Here is a 25112-nt window from a genome sequence, read left to right on the forward strand (position 1 = left end):
TGTGGGGGCAGTGCGGACCCACCCTACCATAGGGGCTCTCACACTCAAGCACACACGCATGCACCGGTTCCGGTGCTATCAGCTAGTCCTGGATGTACTTATCTGCGTCAGAGTCTGAGGTCGCAGCAATGTGCGGGAGCTCCGGTCTGTGTACAATCAGGGCTGGCGCGCATCAGTTATCAGCATCCCCTTTCCTCGGTGCGCGGCCAGACTTGCAGTCCTGCACCTTCCGATGGCAGTCCTTCTCATCTCCTAGTCGGATCTGCGCTCGCTCGTTGTCGTAGGGCTCGGTCCTCTGATCCCTTTGTTCGCCAGGGTGGCCATTGTGTTACAGCATTCTCTGTAACGTTTCGTTCCGTTTAACACGGATAACTTCCTTGGTGCAGCATAGTTACGGCTCCTGATCATCGCATTACACGTAGCTTACTTTCCCATCGATGCGCTTGCTTTTGACATGCGTTTTCTGTAGATTAGGCGGCGAGCATCATCAGGATAATAAATGGATCCTCGGAAGCTCCGGAGTAGCCCAACCTCTTACATGGCTGGTTAGCCACGCCCCACAGGTTGGGTGATAGTAGCCGGGCAGGAGGGGTCGGCAGAGGGTTTCTTAAGAAGAGGGTACACAAGGCAGAGCTTCAGGGGGGAAGGTAAGACTCCAGTGGCGAAGGAGTGGTTGCAGAAGTCGGCCCGAGCAGGAGCCAGGGTGTCAATGTGCCCATTCCACCATGGGAGTGGCAACTACTTCAGCTCTACAAAGAGGTGTACCAGTGCAGGACATTTGCAATGCTGCAACTTGGTGCTCACTCCATAGTTAATGCTTGGATGCCCTGTCGGGCCAGGACGCTCGCTTTGGAGGAGCGGTTCTGCACGATATGATGTGTTAATCAGAATTCCACAAAAAAATCATTTCTCCCACCTCCAACTCTAAAACTACCATGGGAGTCTGTCAAAGATGAGGAATCTGTGGGAGGATACAATCCATTAGATGTACAAATTACTTACCCCTGGTAATGTTCTTTCTGATGGATGTTTCTCCCACAGATTCCTCATCGCCTCCCAGCCTACCCCTCTGACTGTGGGTGAATTTTGTATTACTTCTCTCTTTCAACGTCCATGCAGGATATCTATCTCTCAAGACGGCTGAGCAGAAAGAGAGAAAAACTAGGAACTGAGGCAACGGGCCCATTGCGTTCTATTTATACTATCATCGGTGTCACGCCCAGACCTGGAAATGGTAATCATCGAGGGACATCAGCACTGATGCCGCACAGCGCCCCCTGCTGTCAAATTTTTTTCTGAGACTGCAAAGTAGGATATGAATATATCAAAGAATGGGAATCCGTGGGATGAACATCCATCAGAAAGAACATTGTCAAAGGTAAGTAATTTGTTCTTCTCAATAATGGAACACATTTTTATTTTTTCCATGTTAGAAAAATTGTGCAAATTGCAATTCTGAATGGGTATTTTGATTAAACAGAACAATAATTTTAAGGAGCTTACAGGAAAAATATATACATGTTTTTAAAGGTCTTTGATAAGTAATACATTTTAAGATAACAACAATGGGAGAGATTCTTTTTTAGGAGCAGAGCTTCACAGGTCTTCTTTCTATTTCAGAAAGACTAGTAGAGAGCCTTCGCTTACCGCAAGTCCCCACTCTTCACTCCCAAGTGTTCCTGTTCTTCAGAGTGTTACTTCTAAGAATGTCTCCGCAGCATCTTACATCACTGTGGCCAACCATGATCACTGAACTGGTATGTAATGATTTACAGTAGAAAACAATTGCATGAAATGTTGCATAGTTCATTGTTATCTTTGCCTACATCACAGAATATTGTATTTCATAATTGGTGAAAATGTTAATATAGTGCAGTTCAAGAAACTTGGCACCTACCAATCAAACCATATGTTACAAAAGGTAGCTTACTCTGTTTCTGGTCATAGGGTGTACATAATAAAGGGCACTATGCATACAACAGCAGACTGTTAACCGCTGGTTCTCCAGCCCGCATCCTTTTTTAATAGTCAGAAACAACTATGCATGTGTGCAAGTATGTTTATAATTGGTAAAAGCTCTCCAGTGGATTCCTTTCTTCCACAGATTTTTCATCTTAGATAGGTCCTCTAGCGCCAGCTGACAATCAGACCAATTTTTTCAGCCACCAGGGGGAATAGTACAGCTCCATGTCCACTAAACTGCTTCCCATGACTCCAAACGTGATGTCATGCGCAGTATAAATGGAGCTGGCTGCACTCCAGAACCTCAGTTCCTTTTTTCTGCATGTCAGCTCCCTGTTTCTGAACTATATTTTAACTTCAAATCTTCCAATAAACAAATCTTACTGCTTCATACTGGACACCCCAAAGGCCTGGGGGTTTATGGCTTGCAGAGATTCCAGGAGTAAGAGGTCCCAGTTGGCTCTCCATAAAGTGTGCTTTTGGTGCCTAGGGGTTGAGCACAACACAGACTATTGCAGCTCCTGACTGCCAATGAATTAAAAGGCCCTCCAGGAGCCGGCTGATAAAGCATGGGTCTTGACTCCCTCTGAGTTACCTGCCCTGGGACCCTTTTCCAAGCGGCTCTGCTAATCCAAAAAGGAATTAGAAGCGTATGAACTAGTGGAGTCTCGCTCTTCTGAGGAGGAGTCCAGGAATGAAAAGAAGCAGCACCATAAGACTCTAACCACTCTTGTAGTTACTCTCACCACTCTTCTTCAGCCTCCAAAAAGAGATGTTCATACCCACCATGACGATGAAGTAAATAAAGATCCTCAGAGGACTTGCCACATAAGAAGTCCAAGAAGCAGGTTTCATTACCCACTTGCTCTTTTCCCTTGGAGCAGTGGGACGATTTAGGAAAGCAGATGTTGGAAATCTTCGCTAAGACCCTGTCACTAATGGCTTCCACCTAGGTGGTGGGGTCACGGTCCACTGTGTCTTCTAAGTCCAGCAGAGGCACCTCCTTAGGCAGTGACCGCATATATTTTTGCTCAGCCGGTAATGGAGCTGGCTCTCTACTGCGCTGCATGGCTTGTCTTCACCTTCAGGCATTGATGTCTCCACCTCTGCACCAATCAAAGCCAACCGCTCACTGGAGTTCACTCCTGTCTCGAGGCCCCACTTTTGTGATTGAATAGGCAGTGTTTTTGATGATGATGATGGAATCCCCATTACTTGCAAAGTAGAACCCACGGAATCTAGAGTGGTGATGGATTTCCCAGCAGAATTGTATCCTGAGGATGTTTCTTTGACCGTTTTGTCCTGCGAATGGCATGATGCTAGCAACTTGGATACATCTTCCGAGCTTGAATTCATGCAAGCTTTGCTACCTGGGAAAGCAAGTCCACTTTTCAGAAGAATATGGCCACATGTTGGTCCAGTGCTTGCTAGGCTTAGAGACCTAAGCTACACCTCACTGATGATGGCCAATGAGACCGTAACATGTCTGGAGTTGCTTGTGGTCTCTTGCAGAAGGGATGTGACCAAGCATTTGGACTGGACTGACCCTTTTCGGATGAGATCAAGTCTGATTTGCATATTTTTTTTCTCCTTTGTGTAGTGGTTTGGCATGCAAAGAACGATGGCCTGGAGGGATGCCCAGTGCGATGCCAGAGGTTAAGATTACATTTAAACATTACAGCCATCCCATCTTTTATTTTGGCAGAGACTTTGGTGCCATCTGTCCCTTCCAATCCCATGGGTCAGATATTTGGGACAAACGCCCTCCAAAGGAGACTTTGCTTCCTTTGAATCTAGCTATCACACACCCAGTCAAAGCAGTTTGGCAAAAACTCTAACTCGTCTCCATTTTGTGACGAATCCCAGATGTCGTCACACCTCCCCTAGGGGAGCCCCTTTCCATGAGGCCAGGGAGGTGAGGCCGCTACCAGATAGTCCCCCTGGGGGTGGTACTCAGTGAGTGGATCTCACGAGGATGGAAGCCCCTTATGCAATTAGTGACAATCCGGGGAGAACATGTTATCCCCATAGCCCACCTAACCAGCCTTCGTGTCTAACCCCCTACAGCACCATCCCTAGTGTTCCTATCTGTGTCCTTAAACCAGTAAGGCAGGGAGTACTGGGACGAGGAAGAGTCCAACTGACTCACTAGGAGTCCTCAAGATCAGTACTGAGATGATGAGGAGGTGCAGAAGCTTAGAGAGCACGTCTGTGAATCCTACTGAGCAGTCCTGTCTTTGTGGACTTCCTATTGGCCAAGACATGAGTGAAATAGAAGAGGGAAATTCAAACTCAGAAAGAGATCCTCCTGGGAGGAACCGGGAGCTTTGGAGCCAGCAGTCAGGAGCTGAGCGAAGCAACGAAGGACGCAAGCTTACCCGGCAGCAAAGACGCTCTGGCGATCTCCACCGTGGTCGGACCATTTCTGAAAGCAGGAAGACGAAACACCAGCTCATTGAGAGAGCTGGACAGCGTGGTCCACCTGGGACACGGCACCCGAAAGCAGAAACCCACTGCGGACTCGCCTATGAACTGGAATGGAGGAGGTCTCCGAACATGGGCGACCGACCCAGAAGCAGCCGACAGAGACCGGTGAGCAACCAGAGAAGGGTTGGGAAACCGGGAAGCTTGCTGGGAACCCCAGGAGACTATATTGCAGTAAGACACTGGTCGGGGACCTGCATCCAATAAGGAGTGTCCTCCAGAGCCACCTTCTTGGTGGCAGTCCCTGGGTGTGTAGAAGACCAGGGCTGCCCAGATAGAGAGCAAGAAGTCAGAGTAGTCAGGGACTCAAGGGAAAGAATCCCAATGGGTCAGGGGCCTGAGATTAAGAAACCAAAGGGGCGTGGGACTCGAGAGAAAGAAGGCAAAGGGGTCTGGAACCCAAAACAGAAGAAGCCAATACCACAGGGGTCTGGGAGCCGACAACAACAATACCTGGCAGGATAGTGAACCAGGTACAAAGCCAAAAGGGTCTGGAACCCAAAAGCAGGACACCAAAGGGGTATGGAACCCAAGAGAGAGAGGCCAATACCAGAGAGGTCTGGGGCCCGACAGCAAGAATACCTGCCAGTATAGTGAATTGGTTACAAACTGTTAAGAATCAGGAAAAGCCAAGAAGGAATTGGCACCCACACCCAATAACGAACTACGCACAAAACCTTTGTTATAGTGACAGTACCTGAAAAAATGCTATACAGACGCACACCTGATAGTTTAACATGAGATAGGGTACATCTATATCAGATTGTAATGAGGTACAGGGGAGTGTGCAGCAGTCCTGACACTAGGTTGCAGTTAACTAGAACAAAAGGAATCGGTGAATGAAGATATAAATTGTACAAAACAAGTTTAAGAGCATGAAGTTCACACACAAGTAACTCATATATGAGAGTTGTCACAGTCAAATATTGAGTCATTTAATCCATACAGTTTATTGTGAACTTCATGATTTTAAACTTGTTTTGTAAAATGTATATCTTCATAATCCTTAAATGCTGTTTGTTCTGACAAACACATTGAGTGTGCAGGGGGTGCGAGTGTTCCACAGACAGTGGAGACCGATTCCTTTTGTTATAGTTACAGTGCTTGGCAGGATAGTGAACAAGGTAGGCTGTGAACACAGAGAGCATTGTGGAAAAGAGGTGGGGAAGGGACATATCCTCTGGTGTTAGTGGACATTGTAAAAGGAATCAAGAGGAGGGGGGGGGGCTTCTCTTGACATTGTCAAGATGCAAGACTCTTTATCCTATGTACCTTATTGGAACATCAAACCAGGGAACCTTTTTGAGACTTTTGATTTGTATGCCTTAAGAAGAACATTTCATTTTGAATCACTCAGAAGTGAACTTTCGGCTATCATCCCGAAAAAATAAACAATAATAAACAATTCTTCCGAATCAAGAAGACCTACCCTTTTCTTTAGTTGTGTATAGAGTTTAAGGGCCAGAAATAGGTTTTGGACACAGGACGGTGGATTCTTTGCTTTAGACTGACATCCTGACACACTCCTTAGTATTATTTGAGGTAGGGGAATCTCTCTAAGTAATAGTGTCAGGCAGGTTTTTCTCTTTTATTTTACTACCTATAAAAGTCTATGGAGGTCATTCCAGTTTTGCTGGTCTGAAAGAATTGCTGGTAAAATTGCTGGTAATTCCGGCACCAGCAATTTTACTTGACTGGCAAAACACAAGTTTGCCGGTGAGGCCACTGATTTATTTCCAGCCAACAGCTGGCAGTAAATCAGGCCCCTACCAGCAAATAAATGCCGGAATTACTGGCACTGGTATTACCATTGCTGGTAAATCCAGCAATCCCCTCCATGGAGTCTGCTCCATGGAATGGGGATTTACACCGGTTGCCAGCACCTAGAATGTCCTGTTAATACCAGGATATCAGCGCCAGTAATGCTAGGGGCAGTTTGCAGGTGTCCTACCGGAATTACCAGCTGGATACCGGCAAACTTATAATATGGGAGAAACATGCCTCCTGTGTGCCAATCTCCTCCTTCCACACCCTTACAATTTGTAGACAGGGTCCTTGTTAAAAAACATCACCCTGCTCCTACTGACCCAGGGTTCCTCTCCAACTAGAAAGCTTGGTGAGGTCTAGGGTTCCACTGTGGGGGTCTGAAGTCTACTACTTTGCACAAGATAAGCAAAAAATTCCATGGGCAAACAAATATTTCTGCCTCTGCAAGGTAGACCCACACCTTGTAGAATTATTTTTCAAGCTGCTGCCATTTTGCGTTCATATGAAATAAAAAAGGGATTCAACTCTCTTGTTGAAGATAGTAAAAAGGCTGAAAGACACATTTTGCAATCAGGCTTGGCTTTGGCTGATTTTGTGGCCAGGTCCATGGGTACAGGAGTTGTGGTTTGCAGGCACTCATGGTTATGGAGGTGGCGTTTTTGCCCCTGTCGTGCAGGGTAAATTACTTGATGTGCCCTTTGATGGGGATAACTTGTTTCATTCCAAAGTCAACCAATCATTGGAGATGTTCAAAGCCTCTAAAGACACAGCTCCGCAGCTAATTCTTTAGGTTTGACTGTCCGTTGCTGCATCATCTTTCTCATCATAGGGCTCAATGGGAATGGGGACCATGCTAACAACGGGCCCGTTAATAACGGGCCCGTTGTTAGCATGCTGGTCCTTTAGCGGCTCCCACTAAGGGCGCCTGGTAAAACCAGCCACCCTTAGCGGGACCCGCAAAAGAGCCTCGTAATGCAGCGGTAAGGGGTTAACGGCACTGGCACCCTTACCGGTGCCGTTAACCCCTTACCGCCAACCTCGGAATGAGGCCCTATCTATGAACATTGAGGAATGTTCCAGGGCCTCAAACTTCAGGACAGGATAGTGTCATTGGACCTTCAAGACACATATTTCCATTGGCCAATCCAATGAAATCACACAAGGTGCCGGAGGGTCTTGGTTGGGAACACTGATTATCAGTTCTCGGTCCTGCCCTTTGACCCTGACTCTGCTCCAATGGTTTTCACCAAGCTGTTGTTAGTGGCAGGTGCACATCTCTTGGAGGGACAATATTAAAGTATTTCCTTATCTGGACAACTCACTCTTTCAAGCCCACAACCCATATCTGGTGATGGCCTGCTTGCTGGACACCTGTCACTTTGTACACAGTAGGGATTTCCCTGAACTTAAAGACGTTTCAGACCACATCATCCCAGTTTATCCAGTTCATAGGGTGGTTCTGGACATAGGCTCAGTGCAGGGCTTTTGATTCCAAAGAGAGGGTGGTAAACATCACACGGATGATCCAGATTTTCCAGAACCAAAGTCTAGTCCCAGTATGGCCTTTTCTGCACCTTCTGGGTCTCATGGCTTTATGCATTTTCATTGTGCCGGCTGCCCGGTTATGCATGAGCTTACTTCAGTGGCTGCTTTGCTGACAGTGGTCTCAGTTTCAGAGCAGCATGACAAACTTGCTACAGCTCTTGAACGCAGTATCAGTGACACTGTGGTGGGTCTAACGAGACAATGTCCCGAGGGGAGAGACTCTATGGCATCCTTGGCCTCAACTGACTGTGTTCCCAAATGCCTCCCTGAAAGGCTGAAGAGCTCACCTGGACAATCTTATGATGAGCAGGCTGTGGTCCGCATTGGAGACAAAAGAAATGCACCAACTGCTTACCCTTCCCTTGATACAGGGCAAGTGTGTCCTGATTGTGATGAACAAGACAGTATCCATGCATTGCCTCAACAAGCGAGGTGGTGTGCAGTTGGCTCCCCATTTGCAGGGAAGCAATATAGCTGTGGTTCTGGACTGTGAAGAACAACATCTCTCTGTCAGCTGCCCATCTTGCTGCAACAAATACCTTGGTTGCAGATGCCTTGACAGAGAGGCCTCGGTCTCCCACGAGTGGGAACTCTGCCAGGAGGTCCTGGTCGAGGTTTTCTGCCATCAGGCAGACCTCTTCCACTTGACTAAGAAGCGCGACTTGTTTTGTCCCAGGGGATTTCCCCCAATGGCACTTCTGGGGGATGCATTAATTGTCAGGGTGTACTTCGCTCTCATCTATGCGTTACCTCCAATTTCTGTCATTCCGATAGTTCACAGGAGATGGCGAGGTTCAGGTCTACCATTATTTAGCCCTGGATTGGGTTTTAAGGACAGAACTTCTTAACATGTTTGGATGTCTTCTATGGCACTCCCTGACGAGGGTGAATCTCCTCTCCCAGCCAGTGAGTTCAGTTCTCTTCCTGAACATTAGCAATCTCAATGTTCATGCTTGGCTACTCAGAGGCTAGGATATGAGGAGTGGGATAAGTCCAGTGACATCTTAGATGTGCTCATTTCTGCTAGGAGGCCGGCCACCGAATCAGTTTAGGCCTACTGGTAGCAGAGGTTTTTGACTTTGTCTCAGGACAGAGATCTGGAAATCTTGGTGTGCCTGACAGATACTGTTTTTGAGTTTTCAATTCCTCTGGCGCACCTTCAAAGTTGTAGTGCCGACAGTTTCGATCTTCAAGAGATTCTCCAAAGAAGGCTTGTTCTTTTCCACCCCTACTCTTATGTAGTTTTTGAAGGGTGTATCTAACATGCGTCTTTGACGCCAGTTTATTACTCCTGCGTTGGATTTTACCCTTGTGTTAACTTTTCCTATAGTGATTGTTTAATCCCTTGCACTCTTTCTCTCTGCGGTTGTTCACCTGTAAAGTGATTTACCTGGTCGTCATCACTTCTGCGAGCGATTGAGCTCCAGCATCTTTAAGTTAATATGTCTTTCAGTTGTAATTTCTAAGGAAAGAGTCAAATTGAGAGCAAGACTGACCTTGCTTCTGAAGGTGTTGTCAGAATTTCATCTCTCCCAGAAGATTGACCATCCTGTCTTCTAACTTTCACCACACTCTTGAAAGGTGGAGGAGAGGTTTCACTGCCTGTCCCCCAAGAGGGCTCTCAACTACTATGTATCTAGGATGAGGGACAAAAGAAAGTATGACCAATCCAGCTATGTTGCCTTTGCTGTGGCTCAAATGGGCAAGGCTGTTACCAAACAAACTCTGTCCAGATGTATTGTCCTCTGCATTTTAGAGGGCTACAACTTAACCTAGAAATTGGAGCTTGAAGGTCACAAGGCCCATTCAATCAGAGGCTTAGCAGTCACACCTGCCCTGCACAGGGATGTCTGCACCTTAGACACATGTCAGGCGGCCACGTGGGATTCTTTGCACACATTCACCAAGCGCTATTGTCACTAATAGAGTTTCCTGGTTTAGGGGATGGTTCTCACTTTTTTCCCTACACTGTAATGTTTTCTTTGGAAGGATAAATCTTTTCTCCAACAGATTCATCATCGCCCTCTCAACCTACTCCTCTTGATGGTGATATCTCATATTGGAGTATGTTCTGTGTTCCCTCAGTTGCTGAGCACGAAGGGGGAAATAAGCAGAACTGATGGGATGTGGAGCCACAGTCTCCATTGATACTGGCCAGGACATCCTTTCTGGAGTCATGGCAGTCAGCGATATCAAGTGGATAGGCCCTCTGATGGCTAAAATAAACTCCAACGGTCAGCATGCACTGGAAGATATACCCAAAATGAGAAATCTGTGCGAGGAAGGACTAATCCATCACAAAAGACATTACTGAAAGTAAATAATTTGTTCTTTCATCATAGAAAATAAAGGCATATCCACTTTCACAATACACATATGTAATTTAGTAAAGCTTTTCAGACAAAATGCTCAGGGGTTTCAAGACCTGTGCGTGCAGGTAAACCTAACCAAATCCACTCAGTTGCCTGTGCAAAAAGTTCCTTATGTAATGCTGTATCGGAAGGGAAGAAGTACAGGTTAGACGTCCCTGGTTCTAATTTGTGTCCTGATTGTATTCTAATCCCTCGTTTATGGGTAGTGCTCTGCCAGGTAAGAACTGGGTAGTAGTAATGTCTAAAAGTACCTATATTCGTATAATTGGTCACAAGGATGTCAATTCTAAATTACAGAGATAATATTCCTGTAGGTTATGCTGTGATGACATTTGGTATGGATCACTAATTGTATAAGACACATATGATTGTCCAGAAAAGTAAATTAATTTGTAAACGTATGTTTTGAATGGGAGCTCTCCTGGGTCTATTCCTGTTTATGCGTCCCAGGTAAGGTTTCTACTTTATTTACTTGGTTAGAATCAATTCAAACTTATTTTACTCATTCAGGGGTGGTCCTTCCCACCCCGTCTCTTCCCCTTCACTAACACCCCTACCCCAAACGCCCCGTTTTACGCTATAACCCCTAAATACATGTACCAAATTCAAAGTCATTCGAAGTGTTTGCAACAAAGTAAATTACCAAAAAGTAATTTCCTTTGTTGAAACCATGGGAGACCCAGATAAGCTGCCCTTGCGTCATGGGTGGCTAGGCTCTGCTGAGAGAGAGAACACTTTGTGGTTTGAGAGAGAGCGAGGAGAACAAAGGTCATGTGGTTGAGGTGCCAAGGATGGAGTGAATTAACCGAGTTCATGTGAGGATCTTGCCTAACCTTTACTGAACTCTCAGTGGGGACTGTGTTCTAGGAACTGCCTTTCACTTTCACAGCCTCACCAGATTCTTGTGTAGTACGCTGTCACAGGCATTTCATTTGCTCTCCGGCAGAACCTTTCCTGTAGGGTCAGTGGGAACAGACTGCATCTGGAGATATTCTGAGGTTTGCAGGACTTTATGGAGGCCTGCACAGGACCAGCAAATCCTTTTTTCCGGAGGGTTTGGGGGTCTCCTTTGTTGGAAACTCCTCCTGCATTCCTGGAAAGAGAGTTTGTCACCAAACCCTCAGACAGGGTATTCAGAGATGTGTCTGTTCTGATGCTTGTTCCAGCCCCACTCACAGCTCAGTGGCTGATCTTGCTAGGCATTGTACTCAAGGACTGACAACCAGTAAACCAGCCAGCATTCCTATGAGGCCTACATAGTAGTGTTTGGCATACTGCACCTACCCTATATACATACGTTTTCTCCCAATGATTGGCATATCATAGGAACACACTAAACTACTCTTATATCTGTTTAATTTCCTCATTGCTACTGCCTACCATCTGGGGATAGAAGCGACAAACATATTGCTGTTTGATAAAGAGGAGGAAGGTAAAGAATAGCCAGAGAGGAATCTACATCAACTGTTTATGCCAGATGGCAAAGTTGTCATTTTCTGTAAAATAATTTCGGTAGTCCTGTTTTAAATATAAGTTTCTTCTTAATAATACATACCTACTTGGTCTAGTGTTTTCATTAAGCTGCGGCATTGTTGTTGAGGATGCGACTGGAATAACAAAATATTTACCTAGTAGGCTCAAATTATTTAGTTTCTTTTAAGGGATTCATGTGGTAGAGCCTTACACCACAGGTGGGGGCGCAGTCATTAACTTTCAAGCAAATAGCACAGAAAGGTGTTATTTAATGAACACTAAATGTAGCACTGCCATTATTCACAGCCAGACAGGTTTGTGCCATAGTTTTCTCTTCATCCCAGAAGCATGCTATACTTACCTAAGAGCAGAACTGGACAAACACAAAGATTCCTTCTGAAAAAACACACCTTACTGCACCTCCTCTCTATCAAACTCTAGCAGGACCCATCTGGTAGAAAAGGGACAGGAAATGCACTAGCTAAAAATGCACTATAATAAGGAAAGGGAGAAACACATCACAGGAGTATTTTAATATCTGCAGTTATGCACTTCGGGGGATAGGTGGGGTGAGACTGCTTTACGAGCTGCCCGAGTTCAGTTGACTTCACACTAAAATAAGTCTGTGTGGAAAAAAAGAGAGAGATAGTGTTAGTTTAAAGGTGCACATTGTTTTGTTGCAGGTACAGATGTTCACTTCTGACTGCACTATCCATTGAAAGTCAGTATGAAGAGTAGGACCCGGGGGCAGTGCAGAGTACACTTGGACGGCCTGTGTAATACAGTATAGCACTTGGCAGTCAGTGTTGTCTGAACGAGAGGGGAGGGAGGCTTAAGGAGCTTTAGTTGTACACCGAGCTGTGGCGGTGAGAATTCAAACGGCAAGGGCAGCCTCAGAGGGAGGGATATAGGGCAGGTCAGCATTCATTCCCGAATCTCGGGAGCTGTGCCTGAAAAATCTGTTTTTACATTGACATCGGGAATATGGCTTTATATTGTATCTCTTAGCACACTCTTTAGAACGGGAGAAACAGCGCTTGCTTCTCCATCACTTCACCAAAACTACCAACACCCTTCCCATCTCAGCATTTCTGTCAGGGACATTCACAGGAATTGAGTGATGTGTGACTCATCCGTCTGAAAAAACCTTTAAAAAACAAGTTGGCCATTACTTTATGTGCTACTCAAATAAATAAATATGATAATAGTGTTAATGCTGGCAGGGAATGTGGGCACCTAATGGTTTAAACTACTCAGCCAAAAGAAAGAAAAAAGAGAATTACATATTGAAAGCTTTGGTGCAGCAAGCGTCATAACTGAAGTGTGTTGATGCCTAGCCTCACAATCAACAGGGAAGAAGTGTGTGCACTGACCTTGTTGCGCTACATGTAAAACCGAATTAATTCATTATTATCACATATAAACAGTTGTAATAATTAGATATGATGCTCAAAGAAATACTTTGATTGTTTTAGCTTCAACGACTTGATATAACAAAAGAGCCACACTCAGAATTATCCTCAATATAATTTACTATATCCAAATTCCAATGAAACCACAGTATACAGCCAACACGTGTTTCAACCAATACATAGGTATTTTTCAAGGCTGATGAATTATACCATAAAAAGAATAATAAGTAATCCCAAAGCAATATACATAAAAGAAAAAAAAGTAATATGGAAAACACAACATATTTAGGGAAATCCAAGGTGATACCGACACACAGACCTCATAGTACTGTGTTACTGTTAAAAGATGATATTCCACAAACTCCTGGTATGGAATGTGAACGGATTAGGCAACAGCATCAAGAGACGGCTGGTCCTGCAGCATCTTAACAGACATTTCCCAGATATAGTCATGTTGACCGAAACGCACCTAGCCGGAAACATATGCAAATTCTTCCAAAGATCAAACTACCGCACCGCGGTGCATGCTGGCTTCTCTATGGGCGCGAGGGGAGTCCTCATACTAGTTCACAAGAGGCTTCCTTTGGCAATCACGAACACACTGCAGGACACAGGAGGCCGATATGTGTACATTCAAGCAACGCTATGGAATCAAACACTGGCACTCATGGCAGTATACTCCCCACCAGCTCTTCTTAATGACCTGTTAAACGAAATTACCCCCATTGTGGCAACGGGACTTGCAGACACAATGGTGATAGGGGGTGACTTCAATGAGGTCATGGATTATACCCTGGACCGTACACACCTGAGGGCCAGGAACCCTGCCACCAGGACTAGATTGGCTTCATTCGTGTCAGCATTGGGCCTATGTGATGCGTGGAGAGCCCTTCATGCTCAGACACGACAGTATTCCTTCCACTCGGGGGCCCACGCCTAGATGTCTAGGATAGATTACTTCTTCCTCCCACATCAAACTATTCACAAAATAAGCAGTGCATCCTTCCTCCCCCGAGGAATCTCCGACCATTCACCACTCTTGCTTGAATTGGAAACGGCAAGACCACGACCGCCCCCCTCATGGCGGCTGAACTCCTACTACCTGGGATTCCCAGAATTTCAGGAGATGATGGAGACAACTACCTCTGATTACTTCGAACTTAATGCAGATTTGGTGGATAATCCCAGTACATTGTGGGAGGCGTATAAACCAGTTCTTCGCTGAGAAATTATATCATGGACGTCCCATAAAAAGAAGAAACACTATGAAAAAATCACCGAGGCTGAGAGTGAGGTCATGTCCAAAGAGCTGGACCACATCGCCAGTGACACCCCGGAGACGAATAGGGCCCTATTGTTGGCACGGAAAAAGCTGCACAATCTGTCTTTGGACTGTGCTAGGAAAGCACACGCTGCAGTGAAGGCACGTGTATATGAAACAGTAGACAAGGCAGGAAAAATGCTTGCGTGGCTCGAAAAGCGAGACGAAGGACAACAGAAGGTGAACTACATTAGAACTTTAAACGCAAATCTAGTCCACACCGATGCAGAGATTGCAGAACGCTTTGCTGAGTTCTATGAGGACCTATACAAACCCCCCATCAATGCCATAGATACTACTATACTGACCAATATTACTCTCCCAACACTCACCACAGATCAAACCACCGCTCTAGGCCGCAAAATCACTACTACTGAAATATCAACTGCCATTGTACAACTCCAAGCAGGCAAGACCCCAGGTCCGAACGGGTTTCCAGTTGACATCTGGAAAAAGCTAAACCATCTAGATATACCCGCTCACCTGCTCAACGTGTTTGAACACTCCCTAAAACATGGCGAGCTTCCAACAGATCTCCGAAAGGCCACCATCATAGTGATTCCCAAAAAGGGTAAACCCCCAGAAGAATGCACCTCCTATCAATCCATATCCCTCATTAATAGTGAAGCCAAAATACTAGCTAAAATACTAGCCAATAGATTACAACTAGTCAATACATCTTTGATCCATCCGGACCAATGTGGCTTCATGCCCCAGAGGTCGACCAGAATGAACATTTGTAGATTACATCTCGCACTGGAGAGAGCACCGGCCCTACAACAATCCCTGGCTCTGTTGGCCATAGACTTTGAAAAAGCATTCGATTCTGTTCATTGGGAGGCACTGTGGGCCATAATGCGCAAGATGCAATTCGGGGAACCGTTCATACGATGGGTACAACTCCTATATAATAATCCACTGGCCGAGGTTAGAGTAAATGGGTGGCTGTCGCGCACTATCCGATTAGGCAAGGGAACCAGACAAGGTTGCCCACTTTCGGCAATGGTATTTGCATTAATAATAGAACCATTAGCAGCCCTCCTGCGAAACACCAACATGTGGACTGGCTTCAGATGGGGTCCGAATTGGGAAGATAGAGTATCCCTCTATGCAGACGATCTCCTAGTATACTTGGGCGACCCAGCGTGCTCCTGCTCTGTGGTCACACAAATCCTAATAGATCATGGAACCTTTAGCGCACTCAAAGTAAATTGGTCTAAATCCGTGTTGTTCCCAGTTAAAGGGGTAGACTGCATACCGGCATCCGGTTCCCCATATAAGGTTGAAACCAATCAGTTCCGATACTTGGGCATTTTAATAACCAATGGGCTAGATAGCTACATAAAACAAAACCTACATCCAATTATTAGAAGATATGAGCAAGACGTAGTCCACTGGCAGGCGCTTTCACTAACGCTGTTACGAAGGGCGGCACTCTTCAAGATGTTGACCTTACCCCGCTTCTTATACATCCTCCAGAACGCCCCCCTACATGTTCCCACTGCGGAACTCCACAGAATAGATACCACAACACGCACACTCCTATGGGGTGGGAAACGCCTGAGAATTGCCCTCTTAACTCTCCAACGCTCGGTTTGGGAAGGGGGAATCGGACTCCCGAATATCCAGATCTATTATTGGGCGACTCAGATGGCAACAGTCAATGACATATTACACGGAGACCCGACCATCCCTCACATAAGAGCAAACTAGCAGCGAGACACGGTATGTCCCCACTTGAAAGCCTCTACTGTAAGCAAACCCGCCGCCCGAATGCACGATAGCAGTACATACAGCCGTGGTATGGAAGGAAGTGCATAAACATTTAGGTTGGGACAACAAAATTACCCCAGTCCAACCCATATGGAACGATGCTCGGCTCCCGAACCTTGTCGATCTCCCGAAATGGCCAAACTGGCCGCAGCTGATATACAGACAATCCAACAGATAATTGTGAATGACCAACTGATACAGTTCCCTGAGCTCGCTATAGCACATGGCCTCCCAGAGACTGAACAATATCACTATGGACAATTGCAGCACGCACTTGCTTTGCACAGGGCCCAACTTGTGGACATGCCAGAATGCACGCCAATAGAAAGGAATATAGTCGTTGACAGTGTGAGTAACAAAGTTACATCTACCATGTACAATGCTATTTCTTCATTTGCCACAAAGGAACTACTGAATCTGAAGACGAAATGGGAAATTGATATTGGCCCTATATTACCTGAAGACTGGATTGAAATCCTGATGTATCCTAGAGAATGCGCAATCTCAGCACGCATTAGATTAGTGCAACTCAAGATACTTCATAGGATATACTATCCTCGAATAGCCCTTTTCAATTGGGGCAGAACATCCGATCCTAATTGCCTACACTGCAAACAAGAAGAAGGATCCTTCTACCATATCCTCTGGCAATGCGCACGTATACAACGCTTCTGGCATAAATGCAGCGCAAGACTCTCTAGGGCCATATGCCGCCCGGTTCCAATGGATCCCAAACTCTTTCTATTGGGCATTGCAGATACAGTAGAACTGTCACGATTTGAAAAATGACTTGTTTCAACAACCACAGGAATTGCTAAAAGGAATATTGCGCAACTGTGGGGTTCAGAAAACACCCCGAAATATGATCATTGGATATCGGACGTGGATGTAACCATCCTAATGGAACGCCGAGTCTACCAAGCTAGAGGTTGCCCGGGCAAAGCAGATAAGATCTGGGGAAAATGGGAGCAGACTATATAACTCTGTTAGAATAGCGTCAAATTGTATTGTCGTGAAAGTGTACAAGGCCTGCATCCGCTAATACCATCCTTTGAGAGGTCTTGAACAGTACCACTATGCACATACTGCCAGCTGTCTTACCGACAAACATATTTACACTACTGGTATCTCTACGGTTGTTTATATTTAAATATATTTATCCGTGCTACTCTGCCACCTGTATGCGAAGTCTTAAAGTTAAGGTTTTGTATGTTGTTGTTTTATTGCACAAAATGTAATAAAAAATATGTTATCAAAAAAAAAAAGATGATATTCCAGATGCTGGCTACCCACACTATTTAGAGCACTTTTCTGCTCTGAAGCTAGGTCCACGGTTTAAGACAATAAATTCAAATAAAAAATGAAATGATACATTTTCGAGAAATTGGAAGTCCCCTCTCTCCAGTATTGGCGAAATCAGGGGACTTGGTGTCAATCTCATCACTTTGCAGAGTCCAAGATGTGGTTCCATGAATCTTGGTCTGTTGAGGGGGTGGCTAACTACTCTCCCGCTTAGCTCCCCGGCTTTTCTTGTCTTTGTCCGCCTCTCTGCATTAAGACTGTTTACAAATTCCAAATCACTCGTCTGAATATTCCTTTCTCTTGCCACCTCTGGCCATTCTCCCGCTCTATGCTTTTAGTCTCTTTCTTTGACCCTTTGGCCTGCAGCCGTCTCATACTCGGAGCCTTGGGTTTCTCTGTCTTGCCTTCTTCCTTCTTCCCCTCTTTGCATACTGCTATCATACTGCTATCTCCCTGCTTCGGAGTTTCACCACTGTCACCTTCTTCGCTCCTCTGTGCACGACTATCAGGACTTGCGAGCACTCTCTCGCCTTCTTCGCTGCTTTATGTGAAATTGGATCCTCTTACCAACTCTTCCTTTCATATTCTTCACCCCTTTTGGCATAACTATCTCCATTTGCCAGATCCTCCACTCTATCACCTTCTTCATGCCTTTGCGTACACCTTTTCCCACTCTCACCTGCTTCACCCCTTTGAGCAGGCAGGCCTTTCACAACTTCCCCATTCTTTATTCCTCTCGCCTTCTTCACCCATTTGGGCACAACTTTCTTCACTTTCCAGGCTTCGAAAGCCTATTTTCTATTTTACTCCTTTGGGAGCAACTTTTGTCAAACTCCATGTCTGTTCAGCGATCATCTGTTTCACCTCTTTGGGCACCTGCCTCTTCCAGGTCACTTTGACCCTTTTTGGCCACCACACCCTCACTCATTACCAGCAGTCCTATTTCTTTTTCTTTTAAAGAAAGTTGTATTTAACATGTAATGGATGTGACGTAAATCTAGGCAAAACATCAGTAACAGCTCAAACAGTAATTTAAGTGCACATCCCCAGCTCCTGTGAACATCAGTTCACTAGCCCGACATGGACCCACTCAACTAGACCCTGCACCTTTTTCACAATCCTTAAGTCCTTAGTACAACATAGGCTCATATTAGTGAAAAAGTGCCTAAAAGCAATGGTTTGAACATAATCAGTGGATTCTCTGGACTATATTCAATAAAAGGCATTCATACCTTCAGATATCTTGGGATCTGATCAAGCATGTGAACTGTACTCTTCTCGGCTACCAAAATGACCCACACCTTTCCCAGCCACACGCATTGCACAGGCCCCCAAGTATTCTTCTAATAGCTTGCATTCGTGATCCTGGCAGTGGCCAGGAGGTGAGTGATAAGTGTGCCCATCTTCCTCATTCTGTGGTAAGTCAGAAGGAGGAGTCGGCAAAGGGGAGCCATTTTTCACAAGGTTTTTATTAACTTAATAAGAAAAAGACCTATCGCTCCCTATACTAAATGGTTTGCCCTACCTTATAAGATTTTAACTAGGGTGTTCGTCATCAGTGTGGTTTTTCCAAAGCAAATACTCCTTCCTCTGTCCAAAATGTACCTATTTCCAATTCTACCACCAATTGCAAAGGTTTCAGAAAACCAAATAAAGGGGTTCATGAGAATGACTCCCTTCTCCTGACCCAGTTGACTCAGCCTTTATTTTATTAATTTTGCATTTATAGCAGCGCACAAACACGTAGGCAACTAGGCGCTAGTTACAGACATTAGAACATTTAAAGCAGTAGACATTTTAAAGCAGAAGAGTCAGGTAGGGTCATTCTGGTCATGCAAGTCTGTTTTGAGTCAATTGAGGAGTGGTCTTCTTATATTCGCCAGTAACAGTTCTGATTAGCCCCTGCAGTTCCTCAAAGAGACTTCTTTGGCTTTTCTCAAGTGGCCAATAATGATTGGCTCTTAATGTCCACACCAGCCCTTTCCTTAACTGTTGTTCATATGCTCTCTCTCTCCTAGGTTTTGATTCAACACACTGTATTTCTCACTGTTTGGACAAGCGAGGTTACTCCTGTAGTACTCTTGGTTTTTCTTGGGGTTTCCACAATCACTATGATGAGGAAGATTACTCTTGTACCATTCTTACCTTTTTTTATGGTCTTAACAATTACTGCTATAAGGAAGCTCAGTCCTTTAATGCTCTTGGCTTCCCTGAAGGATTTTAGAATCACTGTGACTAGGGGTATTACTCCTGTGACAAACTTTACTTCTTTTGTAATTCTCACAATCACTGTGATGAGGGAAATGATTCCCGTAGCAATCTTTACTTCTGTTATGATTTTCGCAATTTCTGTGACAAGGGAGATTACTCCCGTAGCAAACTTTACTTCTGTTATGATTTTCACAATCAATGTGACGAGAGAGATTACTCCTGTTGCAATCTTTACTACTCCCCAAACCGCCTACCCGGTCTCCCGGGGCTCCCGTTACCTTTAGTTTGGTGGGGGCACATCACTGGTTCTTCTTAGGGTTGCAGGCGGGCTTGTTCTCTGTAAACGCGTTTCTATTTCCGGTTTCTTGTCTGCTTCTGTGGCTCCACAGAGCCTTTTGTTTGTCAGTGTCGGCGCAGTTTATGGACCACACGGGCCACCTCCCAGAGGTCACGCCACCTTCTGTCTTCTTCCAGCTTCCAAGTGGGACAGTTCTCCGCTGGCTCACAAAGTCTCTCTCCAACCATTTCGTGTTGTCCCCTCGACTGAGCACTAGCTTATCTCCAGGATCTTCTCGTTCCCAGGTTTGAACTTCCCAGTCTGTGCTACCTTGACGCCAGCTTCTCCATTTACTGTAAATCTTTCCTCTGTCTTTATCCTCTGTTGCTGGTTCCTCCTGAGCTTATGATCAGAGTCCTTCTTTTGTTTCCAAGAGGTATTCTTTATACCTCGTTGGGGCTAACTGTTCCCAGTACTGACTATCTTCACTGAAAAAGTAGTTATCTTTCCTTCACTCTTCTTCTCCTGAGTACTATTGGGTTTCAAGCTATTGTAATTCTTCAATGTTCCTTTACTTTTCCTCTTCCCAGTGGTTTCAGGTCTTGACTGAGTAAGAGAAGAGATATTACAATAGCAAACAGTAGTTTCTTCCAGAAGGACTTTTTGAGAGAAGAAAGGCCTGCCTCAGGGTCTCCTAGGCAAGAGGATTAGCGAGTTCCTTTACAGAACAGGAATCCCTATCTCCAAGAGGGGAGTCTCTCCCTGTGAGGTCCCGCTAACCGCCATCCCAATGGGGATTATTGCATAGCGGGCTCAACTCTCTAAATTCACAGGGAAGCTTTTTCCCCTGGGGAGAATTGTTGAGATCCTGTTAATCGTCACAATACCCTCTCCAGAGTTCGCTGTATGTTTAACATTGGTTCATCAGACATTGGAATGCCCCAGATAGATGTTATTCTGCCAAAAACCGCCTTCAGAAACCAACAGACCCTTGGACATGTCCACCACATAAGGAAGAAATCACCTCTTTCACCACTTTCCAGCCACCAGTTGGAGGAGTATGTTGGGTTAATCTTATTAAGCCTCTTGGGAATACTATCTGTAGCAAAGCTTAAATACACATTATCTTTTTGTAGCACATCTTGAGGCAACATGGTTCTGAGCCCAAATATCACAGAAAGATTAATTGTCAATTGTATTACCTAAGTCACTCTCCCTCTCAATAATGTAATCAAGTTCCTCCTCATTGGTGCGCCTATCTAATAATACGCCTATCTAGTAATAATTACAATTACAAATTATTTAGTAGTTTGTAGATGGTTGGGTACTTTAGCGCTAGACTGGCCAGCCTCAAATGTAAGTTCCAATGCAGTCTGTCGTCTCAGCCCTCTTTCTGCTACTGAAGGCTGGGACACCCAGTGAAGCAACTGAAGGTAATGAAATCTTTTGCCCTTTTCCAGTTGAAATTTCACTTTGTAATTCCCAGAAGATGTTCCTCCTCATATGGTTGAGCTAGCTGCGTGAGCTTTACCGATTCCCAACAGCGGCATGTTCCTCTAAAAATACCAGGGGTTATTTGGGGATTCCCTAACACAGGGAACATAGGACCCAGCCCCAGCTGCCCTCCCCCCTCCAAATACTTATTGCCCTGTTGTAGTAGTAAATTGAGGTGCTTATTGTACAGCAGTAAAGGGTCCACTTTTGGGAAATTAGAGGGGCCTGTGAATGGCAGCTGAACAAGAAGAACCAGAGACATGGCCTGTTCTAGCTGCCCTGGCCTTGTCAGGTGGGTGGCAAGGAAGACCCATAACAACGCAGTCACTGAGTTTGGGGGTCAACATAAAGGTTACATGTCCCGTTGTTCCCCAGGTGCCTGGATGCTTCAGAGCAGTATCATCGACTCCAACCTTACCTCATTAGACAAGGATTCCCCCATCTCGCCCATCTGCGGCAGAGTGGCAGGAGCGGGCGAGGAGGCTTACAGGTTCTGCTGACAGGCAGGGACAGAGTGCCAGACACAGTGTGAACTGAAGCAGCTAGGGAAGGCAGCGGCAGAGAGTGAAGGCAACAGTCACAGCAACGAGACCTGCTCAAGAGCTCCAACCTTGCACCCAAAGCTGAGCTCTCTACACCAGTGGACCCTTGCAGCAGAGCAGGGTTGGAGCCGGAGAGACAGTGCCTATGGCCCCAACTCCATTAGCCCACTAGGGACCTAAATATTAAAAAGGACTTGTAGAAAGGTGTGGCATTGGGGAAAAGCAGTATCCAGGAACTGTCTGTTATGTTTTGTGCCCTGAAAGTGGAGACCCGCAAGGGCAGGGCTTAGGGCCTCTTTGATGCCCTCCAAACCTACCCACCCTTTCCCTTTGGAAATGAGCCAATTAGATTGGCTAGGGCCAGCCGTCCAATCCTTGGAAGAAGAGAGATACTTCAAGAAGGAAAGAGGAAGGGGTGGGTTAGAAGGGTGAAGGAGGAGGACCGAGAGACCAATGCAAAGGATGGAGTGAAGGAGTGTTGAGGTGGATGAAGGAGAAAGGGATACTGCAGAGTGTATGTGCATGAGTGGAAAGCAAGAGTGTAGTAGTGGTAATGGGATGTAGCGTAAGGAAAAGTGTAGTAGTAGAGAGAGACAGTGGTGGTAGTGGAAGGCGAGGTGTAGTAGTGGGGCACTAGTAGTATAGAGAGAGAGCAGTAGTAAGAAGAGATTAATAGTGCAAGGTAGTGAGAGGAGAGAGAGCGTGATAGTAGTGGTAGGAGGGAAGTAGTAGTGGTAATTAGAGGAGCGGTAGTAAAAGTGGAGTAGTAATAGTGCGACTCCTTATAGAAATCTAAGCAGGGCTATGATAGGAACAGGCAGAAAGAACCATAGGTAGTCAGCGAGCCGGGGTATTGGGGAAAAACCACCCAGCATTAGCCTAATCCATAATGATCCATCACTTTCAGCAGTGTCACTTTGACCATGGCGTGCCACAGAGTGTTTGTGCACTGAGGGGGAAGAGCCTTGGGCCCTGGCCTGCAGCTGGGCTGGCCGGGTCTTGGCTCGAGCAAGGGGTTGAGATCTGCCTCATCCTGGAATTGGCAAGTGGGAAAAATAATAGGCACGGATACTGCTTTTGTCCTTGTGGCTCATGCGGATCATGTTTATTTTACTTTTGACTTGTTTTTCCTGGGCTCAGTGAGTGAGCTGACTAAGGCTTGGGGGATTACGGAGGCTGCTCTGCGGTCAGTGGACTGTAACATGAGTGAGCCAGCCTGGGCTGTGCTAACAGCAGCAGGCTGATGACTGTCTGTCTGGCCAGGCCCTTGTGTTTTTACGATGCTCTGAGGCCCCACGTGCGCAAGCCATAGGGCTCTTTCGTCTAGTGCCTCTGGTAAAACGGTCCGGTGTCCTTTAGTACAACGCCTTCTGTGGATATGGTGAGCTCATGTCTGATCCCGAACAGGGCTTGCAATTTCTCCTGTGCCAGTGCCGTGTGGTATGCCACTGCTGATAGGAAGTGTTTCCAGTCTCCTGATTGAATGGTGTGCTTCGTACGTTGCAGGCATCCGTTTCCATCGCTTCCGCTATTTCCTGTAATGTCATTACTTTCTACTGGCGCACGCCACTACCTGGCACACATGCTCCTCTGTTTCGATGGCGTGTTCTTTCTCTTGGATGGTGGCTGGTCGAGGATGGCGGGACAGGTAGTCCGCTGGGTTGTCTGCACCAGTGCGGTATAGCACTTTAATGTTGAAGGGCTGCAACTGCAACATCCACTTCTCCAGGTGTGCCAGAGGGTGTGGAGTAGAGCCTTTGAAGATTGATACCAGTGGTTTATGATCTGTGAGTACTTTCGCTGGTTGGACCGGGAGGTATACTTGAAAATGGCAGCATCACCACTGTATCGCTAGAGCCTCCTTCTCTATGTGGGCGTAGTTCACTTCTGCTTTAGTGAGTGCCCTGCTGGCGAAGGTGACTGAGTACATCGTGCCTTCCCGGTCGCTTTGAGTCCATACCGGCGGAGTCCTATTGGACTCACATCCACTAGCAGCTCTGTGGCGTGATTTGTGTCAAAGAACGCCATTCTGGTGGTGCTCGATAGGGAGTCTTTGATTTGCTGGAAGGCATCCTGGTGTTGCTCGGAACATTTCCACAGTGTTTCTTTCTGTGTTAGCCTTCGTAGAGGTGCTGCAGTGGTGGCCAGGTCTGGCATGAATCTGGCACAGTAGGTAGCCATCCCCATGAAGCTACGTACATCTGATGCTGACATTGGGGCTTTGGCTTCTTTGATGTCTGATACTTTCACGGGGTGATGGGGGGGGTACCCCTTCTGCATTGCACCCGTATCCCAAGAAGCTTAGCTTGCTCTTGCCATACTCCCATTTCTCTGCATGTAAGGTGAGGCCAGAGTCTTCTAGGCGTTTTCGGACTGCTGCTAGCCGTTCATGGCGTTCTTCTGTATTTGTTCCGTAGACTAGGATATCATCACTGATGATAGTGTTACCTGCTAGGCTATTCAATTATTTTCTTATTTCGTTTTGTAAAACCTCTGCAGCTCATGATATCCCAAAGTTGAGTCTCTTGTAACTCCTGAGCCCCAGGTGAGAAAACAATGTCGCCCCCTCCCACGACACCCTCACCTTAGTAATGTTGCGTGTGGGGGGAACGTTCTGATTCTTTGGTATCTCAGTGCTTTTCTTTGGTCCTGCGCATTGCAGGAACCAGATTCTGAGATGCAGCCACTTTCTACCGGTGGGCAGCCTGCGAGGCATTGCCGGTTGGCTTCGGGAGGGCTGCTGAGGAACTGTAGAACTGGTGAAAGACACACGAGCGGGCGCTTGTCGTCCTCGTCGCCAGTGTGATGTTCTCAAGTCCTGACCTCCGGTGTAATCAGGAGGTCGGTATGTGCTCACACTCTCACTTTCATGACACTCGTACAGCGCTGAAATAACTCACGACCAGCCAGGATACTGTAATACTGCACAATCCCCTCCCGGGCATTCCGTGCTTTATTTTATCTACATCCTGTCCATTGTCACGTGAGGCGGGCTCCCCCACGCTCACGTGACTCGGGCTGACATCACAATGAGGTTCAGTTTATTAGCTTGATGCAGTCCGGATCGAGTCTATGTAGTGTATTGGTCCTTGACTGTTAACAAATATGTTTGTTGATATGGTAAGCCCTATGAACACAACACATCACCATCACATCTCTGTATCCTTTAAGATGTTT

At 46.0% G+C, this 25112-nt stretch overlaps 1 protein-coding gene across 5 annotated transcripts in view; it reads left to right on the top strand.

The window, feature by feature from the left end:
- The window catches only part of DOP1A (DOP1 leucine zipper like protein A), a 2904166-nt gene that overhangs the window by 2584703 nt on the left and 294351 nt on the right, over positions 1 to 25112 (top strand). For all 5 annotated transcript variants that reach the window (XM_069606322.1, XM_069606321.1, XM_069606320.1 and 2 more), the window contains one exon: positions 1621 to 1757. In XM_069606322.1, coding sequence (XP_069462423.1) covers positions 1621 to 1757 — 137 coding nt within the window. The remainder of the gene's footprint in view (positions 1 to 1620; positions 1758 to 25112) is intronic.

This window comes from Ambystoma mexicanum, chromosome 4p (genome assembly GCF_040938575.1).
Source record: "Ambystoma mexicanum isolate Mex_15411 chromosome 4p, UKY_AmexF1_1, whole genome shotgun sequence".
NCBI classification, from domain to species: Eukaryota; Metazoa; Chordata; class Amphibia; order Caudata; family Ambystomatidae; genus Ambystoma; species Ambystoma mexicanum.